Source organism: Perca fluviatilis, chromosome 10, assembly GCF_010015445.1.
Source record: "Perca fluviatilis chromosome 10, GENO_Pfluv_1.0, whole genome shotgun sequence".
Taxonomy (NCBI): domain Eukaryota; kingdom Metazoa; phylum Chordata; class Actinopteri; order Perciformes; family Percidae; genus Perca; species Perca fluviatilis.
The window spans coordinates 18,896,874-18,909,614 of record NC_053121.1 but is presented as its reverse complement, the minus strand read 5'-3'; the positions used below and the strand labels follow the sequence as shown (position 1 = coordinate 18,909,614).

Here is a 12,741-nt window from a genome sequence, read left to right as displayed (position 1 = left end):
AAAGTTGCAATTATTTATGGCAAATTCTTTGACATTTTTTTTTTTTTGGCAAGTGCTAAAAGCAGTAATGACTTTGCACTACTTTAAGGGTGTTTTTGAAAACATACAATGTGAGGCAAGTGACAGGCTCAGTGTGTGTCTAATGATCTGAAGTTATCAGAGACAGTGCTGTGTGCCATGGCCTCTGTGGGATTAGACTACCTGTTGTCGACGGTGAGGGGAGGCCCAAATCTTCCCCACGGATACCTGGAAATTAGAGGTGAGAATTGGACTCAGCTCAGTTTTTGGCACTGTGTCAACGTCTCTCTTCCTTTGTCAGTAAGTCTCGTAGCGTGGAGCATCTAGAGACTGAACACGTGTACAGTTACAGTGCATCAGAGCAGGGTCGCAACCCCTCTTCTCTCTCGTGTGAGCTGCCTTCATGACAATCTCTCTCTCTCTCTCTCTCTCTCTCTCTCTCTCTCTCTCTCTCTCTCTCTCTCTGTCTGTCTGTCTCCAGTGCTCCCTGTGCTAATTGTTCTCGGGGCTGGGGAGCATTCGTCTGTCACTCAAGGCCTGTATGCGCGCATCTGTAGGTCACAGGCTCCAGCAAAGACTGGAGTAGAATGTGACAGCTCCTGTGTGTGTGTGTGTGTGTGTGTGTGTGTGTGTGTGTGTGTGTGTGTGTGTGTGTGTGTGTGTGTGTGTGTGTGTGTGTGTGTGTGTGTGTGTGTGTGTGTGTGTGTGTGCGTGTGTGTTTCCAAAGCCTAATGAGTGTGAGAGCAGACTGTGATGGCTGGAGCCTCGGTTCAGGCAAACATAATGGTGTGCTGCAAGAAAGGATAGAAAATAAAATGCAAATCAGTTATGTATCAACAGTTAGTTGTCAGAAGCAGCATTATGCCTGTGAAGGTGTGCTTTCACCTGAATAGCAGAACAGTAACCTCTGCCAACCATTGGTGCATTGTGTCGTAGTTTAGCAAAGGAAGGGATTGACATGTTGAAAAAAATTGTGAACATTATAACAATGCAACATGATAATTAATTAGTAAAATAAAAGTAATTGTGGTTATGATAAGCATCATAGTACCTCGGCATTGTTCCATCTATCTAAAAAGCAGTGATTTAACGCGCCACCTGGCCAGCAGTGATGACAATCAAACACACCCACTGTCCTTTGAGTGAACCAACAGGCACATTCTAGGTCTGGCTAACATGCTAAATGCTAAAAGGCTGATCATGGTGGATCCTCCAGGTGATTTCTGCGTTCACTGCGGAACCTTTAACTTCAGTGAGGTGTGTGAGGCCTTTCTGCTGTTTGTTTGTGACAATAATCCCTGATGCGACAGCAGAGCATTCAGCTCAGCATGTTTGGAAACTTGGAGGAGCTCAGTGTTGACAGAGAGACTGAGTGGACTGATTTATGCTTTGAGAATGAAGGAGCAGAAAAGTTGAACCTGGAGCAGACTGAGGAGGACATAGGGGTGCAAAAGACTGACTTTCAGACAGGTGAGCACAATAAAGGGTACAGGGGGTCCACCGTGTTCAGCAACATAACGTTTTGTTCATGTGTGCACTACATGTTGTGAATAAAACTGGCAGCTCTCTTTGCTGCTGTGGAGTTTGTATTGTTTATACAGCTCTGTGTTGTCTGATTTGGTGATGTTTTATTCTGTTGATTCAATAAGAATTGTTTTGTTAATAGCCTACCTAGGCCTACTTGTTGTAGTTCCCGCTGTGGTGTCATTGTTGGTCATTATCTGAGTTTTGTCCTCCTTTCTGGTTAATTCTAGTATGATTGCACAGATGAAGGCTGTTGTATAGCCTATTTTTTTCAAAAAAGTGTCTCCTTTTTTCAAAACTCTACACACAATTCCCAAAAACTGCACACACAAAATGCAAAATGCCTCACATCTCCTTCAAAATGAAATACTTCATTCAAAATACCATAAACACATCTCAAAATGAAGCATCAAATGGCCAACACTTTTTTCATAATAGTACATTTTTGGATATACCATGTAGACACTGTTGTTCTAAATCTAATGCTCTTTTGTCTTTCATAGGCTTATGTCTACATTTACAATGTTCTAGAGGGAAAGTAATCTGCTGAGAGTGGTTGAAAAGTGCACTGTAAAAAACAACATAATGTTACAATAAAACAGAAAATATTTATTGGGCAAAACATTACGTTTGTAAGAGTAGCACAGTGTTGTATACAGTAGCATGAAACAAGTAAACAAAAGTACAAACATATGTAAACCAAAGGTATCATTTTTAGAATAAGGAATGTGTGTGTGTGTGTGTGTGTGTGTGTGTGTGCGCGCGCGTGTGTTTTGTATGCACTTTGTGCAAAACAAAGTCTGATTGATTTGTAATGCTGAAATAGTCATTAGATAGTTGTAAAGCTACTCAAGATGGGCTTCTCTCATGGTCAATCCGTGGTTGATCACATGATGAATAAGTGTGGCCCTGATCTCATCAGAGATGGCTCTCTTCCTCCTCCTCCTCCTCCTCCTCCTCTTCATCCTCCTCCTCGTTGTTGTCCCCTGTCTCTCCCTCCTCCTCCCCTTGCTCTCTGTCTATTGTTGGCATCCATTGTTCAACACAGGTAATCTCACCTTAGACCTATGTATAGGCCATACTAAAGCAGTGATTGGTTAGTGTTCAGTTATGACATAATGTGTTTGCAAATGTGAGGAGTGTGTGTGTGCCCTGGTAAATAGCATTTTGATTGGTTGTGTTTAGAAAAGGAAAGCAAGTCACTTCCTGTTAGATTTTTGTATCTTAGGTCGAGAATTGTGTGTAATGTTTTGAAAAAAGTGTTTTATGCAACTGAAAACTGAGTGAAAGGCTGAGAAATAGCTAACGTTTTGGAGATTTGCTTTGTAGTTTTGCACTTTGAGTGAGAGGTTTCAAAAATCGTGTGACATGAAAAGATTTTGTGTGTAAGCAGTTGGAAAAAAAACTGTAAGAGAACGGTGCAGTGAGGACTGTTTACTGTCCGCTTATTCTACAGTTTACGTCACAGGTCACTCAACAGGTAATCAACTTAACAGTGCCCCTACAGGTTAACACGGGACACTACACATCACAATAAGGACTGTGGTGTGGTGTTTCCTACGTTGATGTTAATGTGCTGTATTTTCTTAGTTTATAAAATATAGTTTGTGGCCAAATTATTAGCCTTTCGATTTAACTTAAGCTTTGTCAGAAAAACACTGTCCATGACTCTATAGTGATCAAACTACTGTTAACAGTGTTTACATTGTAGTTTATAGATTACATATTTGCAATATTCATTTCACAGGGAAATTAGAACAGACCATTAAAAAGTAAAAAACTTGAAAATAGCCAGAAACTAATACTAAGTATTTGCAATTTGCAGTCAATGGCTTTAGTCCTTTTGTAGGCTTATTCAACAGGCTTGATAAACGCGTATACTATACAGCTGCAGCCCTGGTTGGTCATGTTATTCATGACGTGATGTGCCTGCTTCCCCCCCACCCAGTTTGCCCTCTGGGGTGTCAAAGGTATAAGACAGGTTTGGTTTAATACTCGGGCCACACCAAAACTGAATGGAATTGACAATGCTTTTGCTTGTAGTTGGGGAGGAGATGGATGAGAGGAAAGCACAGACAGGAAAAGGGAGGAAGAAAAGGAGAGAGAGGAGAAAGGAGGAGAAGCTTGGGGTGATGTAGTAAAGAATGATCACCTCAACAAAGCGACTTTTTCTGGGTCTGTCGCTGCCTCTGTATTAAATGACTGAAGTTAGCATCCGATTGCTGCTGTTGCTGCTGCAACAGTTATTGGTGATGTTGCTGCTGTCAAAGCTTGTGGGAAAGAACTGAAGTCTAATGTGAGAGGTTGTTGACTGCGGTTGTCCCTTTGTTTACTGTTGTTTAGTCTCTGGCATTTATAGGTACAGTGCTGCCTGTTTCAGCTAATTATACTGCGGACGCCATAGGGATGATTGCAGTAATGACTGGTTGGCCTTCCAATGCATTCAGAGCTGTTTTCCTCTCGTTCATTCTGCTATGGGACACAGTTTTTTTTGAGTGTGTATGTTTTTGTGTATTACGTCTGCCTGCGTGCATGCAAACACACATGTATTTCCCTGTTTGTGATGTCTTTGTGGGGCTTCTTGCGGCATTTTTTCATGATGAAGTAACATATTTCATTTTCAGCTTTGAAAATGCCCATTTGATGGGGGCCCATGTCTCCTGCAACCTCAGCAGCTCACTTAACATGCAGACACAGACCCCAGGAATGTTCTTTAATCAACCTTAATTATAGCTTCCCAGATTCTGCTGCTCCCAGGTCAGTTGTTAATCCAGGCTTCTGGTTCAAAAGTTCAGTGTCGTTTGTTCAGACAGTGCCTCTAAACACCTCTTGCCTAATACTAACGTACTTAAACACCGCAAAACCTACATTCATCACAAGGTCTTCGTCTGTGCACCCACATATCAATGCCTCGCTAACAGGCTTGTGTTAATCATGAACATTGCTGAACTTTGAAATGCCCTCTCTGTGTTTGTGTGTATGTCTGAGTGTCTCAATTCAACCAATACAAGTCTGAGTATTCTCGGCATTTAGCTTTATGTTTTTTGTGGCGCTGCTGGTTTGCAGCTGCATCTGGAGAACACATACGCTGACATGTAAAGTGTGCTGAATTTACAGATCTCCAAGAGCGACTGGTGTCTGGGTTGTGCGCCTGTCTGTCTCACACTTGCATGTAAACAACAAAGATTTCTGATCCAGTCCCCCAAAGAGAAATATGGAGAGTTCATTGAGTAAAGCCTTAGAGATAATTCAGTCCAGATCCAGTCAAACACACACACACACACACACACACACACACACACACACACACACACACACACACACACACACACACACACACACACACACACACACACATAAACACACACGTGGAGTGCGGATGTTATAAGCATAGTTTGGAAGCACAGCTGACACGTTTTCAAAACACTGCATGCTGGGTTGAGAGTGTGCTGCATGGGTCAGTGAGGTTTGACGGGAGAAAAACAGTCTGGTGTGAGCTAAAGATACACATCTCATCTTGTCTGACTGTCCACAAACTCACAACCTCAAGAGGCTTTATGTTTATAACACTTCGGTCTGGAACAATTTAGTTAAGGGAAGTGAAGGAGAATTTGTGGAAAATCAGACATAAGCTGACACTGTAGATAAGCAATATTTCTATTCTAGCTTTAAAAGGGTTTAGCTAAATAATTGTGTGGTCTGACCAAAAGTGTGTGTGTGTGTGTGTGTGTGTGTGTGTGTGTGTGTGTGTGTGTGTGTGTGTGTGTGTGTGTGTGCACGCACAGAGGAGCAACTGATACTGGATTTTTGTTTTAGGCAACACAAAAGCGATTTTTCCTCTAATGATATATTGACAGATATAAAAAAACAAAACAAAAAAACACGATAAAAATGTGATAATTAAAATTAAGTAAAAGTATGTTAGGATCATCAGGAAAATGTACTTAAAAGTAAAAGTACTCAATGCAGAAAAATCCTCACATTTTAGAAATTGGAAATGTCTAAAACTGTTCTGACAATCAACTTAGTGTATAATCGGCTAATCATTTCAGATGGACTTGTAGGCCGTTAAATTGTTGGGTAGTTTAATTTATAATTAAACATTGCATTTAATCAACTACATGTGTTTTGTGTGCAAAAATCTAAAGTAACTAGTAACTAAAGCTGTCAGATTAGTGTAGTAAAAAGTACAATATTTCTCTCTGAAATGTAGTGGAGTACAAGTAGAAAGTGGCATGAAAAGAAAAGACTCAAGTAAAGTACAAGTACCTCAAATTTATACTTTAGTACAGTACTTGAGAAAATGTACTTGACATTCCACCACTGCACGTGACCAAGTTCCACACTATAGAGAATGGTGCATGATATGGTTGAACGCTCCAGAAAAAAAAGCTAGCAAGAGATCCATCAGTTTAAATGTTTTAAAGTTGCTATGAAAAAAAGCAAGAGTTGAATATATAAAAACAGCCTATAAAAGCTTATTAAGAAGCAGAACTACTTTAATAAACTGGACTATTATAAACATTAATCGAGGTACTGTGTGGTGTGGGGAAACCTGAAACATTCAATTAGTTTTTGATAGTTAAGATAGCCTTTCACCAATGACTAATTTATCTTTATGTATTCAGAATAATTTCTCCATAATTTAGCATGAATTATTTTGTTTCTGTCTATTTAAAGGCCAAGATTTACACTGACATCAATGCATCTGTGATAAATTGGCCTGGCCAATGTATCAGTTGGGCTCTAGTGAGCAACTCAATGTGCATATGAAACTAAGAAAGGCAACATAGGGATTGTGATTTGATGACAGCTTTGACAAGGTCTGTGCAGTCGTGCGTGTGTGCGTGGGCGCATGTAGCTGGAAGGCATTTGCTCTGAATATCGATCACAATTGACCAGAGCAACATCTGAAGGCGGAGGTACTGTCAGCTACCTCTGTGGCCCGTCGCTGCTTTCATTTCTTCATTTCATTCTGCAGCCTTTGTTGCTTTATCATGTACTGCTTCTTATCTCGCTCAGCTCATTATGTCCCGCAGCAATCCTCAAAGCGAGTGTGTGAGTGAGTGCTTGCCTGTCTGCCTGTATGTGTACGAGAGCTCTTGTGCTACTTATTGTATTCGCCGTGTGAAAACCCAGTCACACAGCCTGCGTCAAGCAGTTTAAACTTGATATAATATTGCCCCAACCTTCTGCTCAAAAACAGGACCAGATCATCAACAAATTAGATCACTGCTTGACTTATTATTCTGTCCATCACGCTTGTTCAAATAACACAACATTGAGTCTTTGGCAAGGCATCAGCTTCTGCTTCAATGCTGGTTGACAAGCCCTGAGCATTGAACCTGGATAGCCCTGCCGGTGTTACGACTGATGAGACATGTCTGGTATGCTAGCAAAAGATGCTGCCAATTGAGGTTCCCGCATTCCCTTCTGGGTGCTGCCAATCACTCGGATGCTGTGTTGGTAAATTTAAGCACAATCGCGCCCGAACCTGGAGATCCAGCATTAAAGCAACACTATGAAACTTTTAACTGCAGCTGTAGTTCCAATCATTGACATATATAAAATGGACCAACAGAGCCCGTTGCTCTGGACGGAGACCAGTGAAGGATATTAGAAGCACTTTTCCGGTGATCACTAGCGTTACTGCGCAGCCTCCAACTGACGGAGACAACGTAAATGTGACGTGAGCAACCTGTCTGAAAGTTGGAAGCCTTCTGGTAGCTGTGCCAAGAGAAATCTCAATCGTTCCCAATCTTACAGAGACAGAGAGCTTAGGTATATGTAAGGAGATAACATAGGCACAGGCTAATTATTGATCACTAACATTCTAGTTAACATTAGTAATTAAACCTAAACAGCTAACGTAAGTTGAAACTGCCTGCGAGCTTCTCCTGTACTATACGGTAATTCCTCTACTGTGCGACAGTAAGTCACTTGGTTATGACACAATCGTTAGCCTATTTTTACAAAAATGTCTGCTACAGAGCCGTAAAGTCAGATTCAAGGTGATGGAGCCTTTTATACATTGTCGTGTTTCTTTAGAAATAAACAATGGACAAATAGAGTCTTTAAACGCTTCAGATGTAAAGTTATTCGCTGTCAAAGTGACGTCAAAATGAATGCTAGTAAGTGGAATGCTAACGGGAGGTGATCTCTTTGTAGCATCAAAATGGCGCCATCGGAGGTTCGAGTTCTGAAGCGAAGCTTATCCCCTTGGTTCCAATGAGACAACCTGTAGGGGGACGGTCCCCCTACAGGTTGTCCCCCTACAGGCGTCTCATTGGAACTACAACTTGCGTCGGGCAGCGCGAGTTGAAGTTCCAATGAGACAACCTGTGGGGCTAAAAGTTACATAGTGTTGCTTTAAAGTGATGAGTACACAAGATCCAGACGTGGCTTGAACTCTGCTGTCAGACAAGACGGCGTACAGGCTATGTTTGGCCTCCTTTCACTCTAGGTCTGTTGTAGAGGGAAAGGTGAGCGACAGATTGTTGTAGTGCTCTATTCGTCATTACTCTGGGTGAAGGGAAGGGCATTATCAATGTGTTAAGCCAACTTTGTCAAGAAGGGATTGTCGAATAATTTGCTGAGAGAGGGAGCTGTTGTGAGAGACGGAAGGAGGGGAAGAGCTGAGGTGAGAAGGGATAATGATGCAGCTGGTGTGTGAGACCCTGAGAATTCTGGGAAAAGCGCCTTTGTGTACTGTGGCAGAGATCACATGATGTCAAGAGACCAGGTAAACGTGTCTGCAATGATGAGCGATTGCATCCTCTTTTCTTTCATGTGTTAGTTGCATTCACGGCGAGTGTAAGGCAGCTGTTTGTGTGAGCATGCACATGTCTGGAATTCTTTGAAACCCAGCAGACTCGCAGATGGACACTTTATGGCTGTATTAACCTCCTTGGAAACTGATGCCAGCCCTCTTAATTTCCCACTACAGTCCCTTGTGTCAGATGTTACTTCAGCTGGTAATAAGCAGCTTGAGCAGAGTGACAGTGTTTTGCTCTCTTTTGAATACGTTTTAAGCTAAAACATTCCTTTCAGGTGAACGTTTCACCATTGCAGATGGTAAAGAGGATAGCACACCTGCACATTAGCCCAGCAGAGGCTGGTGGAAAGCAACAGTCTCCAGAAAAATCCACATTTCCTCACACTGTCGCACAGAAGCCTGTGTAACACAGAGACAGACAGCAGAGAGGTGGTAAATGTCAGTTGTGTAAGCAGCGGGAGCCTTTGAACTAGCTCCTCCTGTTATAAAACCAGTGGGGGCACCTATACTGGCTGCCCCGCCATCTCTTTAACCTGCGCCTGGTGACACCTGAGTGTTTGTTGTCAGAAACCAGTCTATTAGTTTGACCCCCGTGCCTGTTCTCGCAGAAATGGCAGCCTTTTCCTTCCTGTTGTTGCTTGGCCCAGTGGCTCCTCGCCTCAAGAAGAAATGAACACTGAGATGGCTCGCTCTGTTCTTCTGACCTTCAAGAAGTTGTAAGAGAGATGCCACCGAGCGCGGAGTCAGAGCGGAGGATGATGGATGGCTCTAAGCAGTCTAATAGTGTTGCCCTCCTCTACGGAAAGAGAACAAATACCTGCCAGGGCTGAATGATGTGCATGGCCTCTGCTCCCATCATACGGTGTGCCAGGTTCTCTCATGTGGCTTTTCTTTGAATGTACTGCAGACGCAGAGAAGGAGAGAGCCGTGTGGACAAATGGCACGACTGAGAGGGATGGGGAGGCTTACAGGGGGAATAAGATGACACAAAAAGCAAAAGTAAATGCACCAGGGACGGAGGAGGTTTAGTGTGACATTGAGAGGCAGAGAAGAGAGATCTCAGCTCTGTCAGATAGATGGTCCATGGCTCTTTCCTGGTCTAATGATCACCCCGCAGGCTTGACGTCTTCTTTGCGTTGGAGATAGGGACTCAAATTTGAGACTCAGGATTCAAATCGCACTTAAGTGGCACACACACAGTGACTTCAGATTTGATTTTGTCCTCAAAAGACTTCAGACACGACACGGACTACGTCCCGCTGGCTGCCACCACGTTAATTATTAACGTTGGCTGCGTTACAGGTTACAGGTTACAGGTTTATTGTTGACCATGTAACGTTACGGTTTAATTTAGTAGTTTATAAGCTGTCATTAGTAGATGCAGCTCTGTAAGTAAAAAACGGGTTACTGCTGATCATTTTAGCAATATGTTCCTGATACCCTAAGTAACAGTGCAACAGTCTATGACCATTTTCCACTCTCAGAACCTGCACAATAGAAGGCAAGGTTTGTCATTATGATTCAACAACAGACAAGCGAGTCCTTTCTTGTTCAATACCTCAATATTTGGTCTGTATTGTATGTTCATGTTACAAGGCAAAATACAGTTATTAACTTGAAAGTAAAGCATTATTGGTGTGTGTGTTTTTTCAATAGCCTGTTGACACTGATTATATTCCAAACAACTAATGAAAGCTGATACTGTATGCTAATAGATAAAGAAGTCATAACATATTGCATGCTTTGAATTCCTTACATATAGCAATGCTGTGTTCTAATCAGCCTGGATGGAACACAGCAGGTGATACAACACTCATTATAACCACGAGAGACTTGAGACTTGACTTGGATTCTAGCTCAGAGACTTGTGAGCATCTCTGCTTTGCACTGACACGTAAAAGCAGGAGGCATGACACCAATGTTCAGTCCCTAACAGGTGTTATTTTTTTTTATTTTTTTTGAGCACAGAAACATTCGTGCAAAGATTGGGTTCCTGCAGAAACACTACAGAACTACAGTTAGCATATTTTCTAAGCTACATTCTCGTAATCTAAACCCAAGCCACAATCTTTGATCTATATTTTAGACAGTCAGAGTCTGTGTGTAGAATAGATAAAGGTATCACAAACTTGGCACTCCTGTCTCATAAAGCCTGGCAACTTTTTTCATAAATTATTGCACGCGGGGTCGAGCCGTGCCCCTGAGGGTTTTGGAGGAGACCTTTAGCTGAGCTGAGACTGCTTTACACCTATAATATAAATTAAGTGCAGGCAGGGGAGGGGAAGGAAGGGGATAGACACCTGAACCTCTTCCATGAAGCAATAGCTGCAAACTGACTTTCCTGTCTTATGATTTATAAATTCTGGATGGAGCATGCAAAGTTTTGAATCCTTAAGACCTCCTCCAGTGACCCTTTGGACAATTTTAAAACAAGCAAATTGTCAGTTTACAAGGTAGGACCATGAAATCCTACCCGACTACCCCTGCGGCACATCTGAACTTCATTCTTGGGGCTTTGACTACTGGCGATTATCTTACATCACTGTTTGAGATGGACTATTTACAGAGAAGCTCAAATATTTAAATAAGGTGATGAGGTCGCCGGAGGATGATCTTTATGGATTATATTTCAATTTTAATTTCTATTGGGTCTCTCATCATCTTGTGTTGACAAAAACCGAGAGCAGGCTTAAAGTCTTGCTGGTAATAATAAGTGTGGCCCTTTGATTCATAGCTGTTGTTGATTTTCATTCCAGGTCGATTGAATGTGAATCTTTCAACAACATAAGCAGAGCACTTGGAGAACAGCAGGAACTCTCTATTATGGGACACAAACCAGAAGGGCTTGTTGTGAAAGTTACCTTCTGCTCACAGGCATGTTCCTTCTGGACACACAGACTGTTGTACCGACTTACTGGCAAGAAGTTACTTACTTAAAGGGATTCAGCGGTTAACCGATTTCCCTATTGACCGCGCTTTAAAACGTCACAGTTAATTAATCGTTAAGGCTCCGCTACACCGAGTGTTAACTGACTGCACTTTATGTGTAGCAGTGTGTGCAGTTCTTATTAAACCTCCTTGACAACATAAACACTCGCGATTAACACACGCCATGGTCTGGAAAAAAACAAAGAAGTTAAAGGTCCCATGACATGGTGCTCTTTGGATGCTTTTATATAGGCCTTAGTGGTCCCCTAATACTGTATCTGAAGTCTCTTTCTTGAAATTCAGCCTTGGTGCAGAATTACAGCTACTAGAGCCAGTCCCACAATGAGCTTTCCTTAGTATGTGCCATTTCTGTGTCTGTAGCTATTGAGGAGGAGAAGGGGGGGGGATGTGGCCTTGACCATCTGCCACTTTGCTCGTTTGAAAGCCATGATGTCTCTCTCTCTCATGGGTGGGCCAAATTCTATGGGTGGGCAAAGCAGAGAAAGGGGAGGTAACCTTGCTCCTTATGATATAAGGAGCAAGATTCAACCTCATAAAGTGACTTACTCCTCTTCATCTCTATGGGACGTAAGGCTGCAAAGAGATCTCTCCATTGCATTTATTCCTTGGCAACATACTGCGCATCTCCCTGTGAAATGTGCATCTTGTCTAGCAACTCCTCCAACTTGGAGAAACACCAGCTAGCAGGGCAGCTTCTAGCCCAAAAGATCCAACCTCGTCCTAAGAAGGACAGCACTGCTGTTCCCAACTTGGCCTTAGTTTGTGGTGTGACTGATTCACTTCTAGTCTTTAATCTTTTCAGATGAATTTAAATAAAAAGGTTGATGATTGGTCAATTATTTTCAAAACATTCATTACTGTTACTGTTATTTCTGGTTCAAAAGGCAACAATAAATAACACATTAAAATCTAGAGTGTTCATGTGATTTCATACATTAGCAGTGAAATTAATTAATGCATATATAAGCGTGATTATTTTTCAGACTATAATGGTACCTACAAAATCTATAATCGTTGCATCCCTACTTACTTACTGTAGTTACTTACTTACCTTACTGCTTCAAAACACACACACATGAAGAATGTGTAGCATCTGTCACTGTAACGTGTGTGTGTGTGTGTGTGTTACAGGGCTTTAGGGTTAGAGCAATAATTAGCTTAGCATAAAAACTGGAAACAGCAGTTAACCTGGCTCTCTCAGAACTGTGTCTGTCACTTTCAAATCTAAACATTTTGTATGAATTAACTTGAGTGCGTTGCACATAACTTATCTTTACGTCATAGGATCAACTTTCTGTTTTGTTTTTGCACTTGAGTGACGAGCTAACAAATAGCAGCAGCATTTTACAAACAGTAAATTCACATTTAAAATTACAAATCGACAGCACTACTTCAAGTTCTATACTCCAACAAGCAAAAAAAAACTCACTAGCTAAGATGTTGTATCTTGTTTGTTTCCGTTGAGTATGAAGTTC

At 41.9% G+C, this 12,741-nt stretch overlaps 1 protein-coding gene across 1 annotated transcript in view; it reads left to right on the top strand.

Moving 5' to 3' along the window:
• Positions 1-1,319: 1,319 nt before the first annotated feature.
• LOC120566918 (A disintegrin and metalloproteinase with thrombospondin motifs 2-like) overlaps positions 1,320-12,741 on the top strand; it is a 202,201-nt gene continuing 190,779 nt past the window's right edge. The window contains exon 1 of the mRNA XM_039813617.1: positions 1,320-1,488. Within this exon, the coding sequence (XP_039669551.1) occupies positions 1,320-1,488 (169 nt within the window). The remainder of the gene's footprint in view (positions 1,489-12,741) is intronic.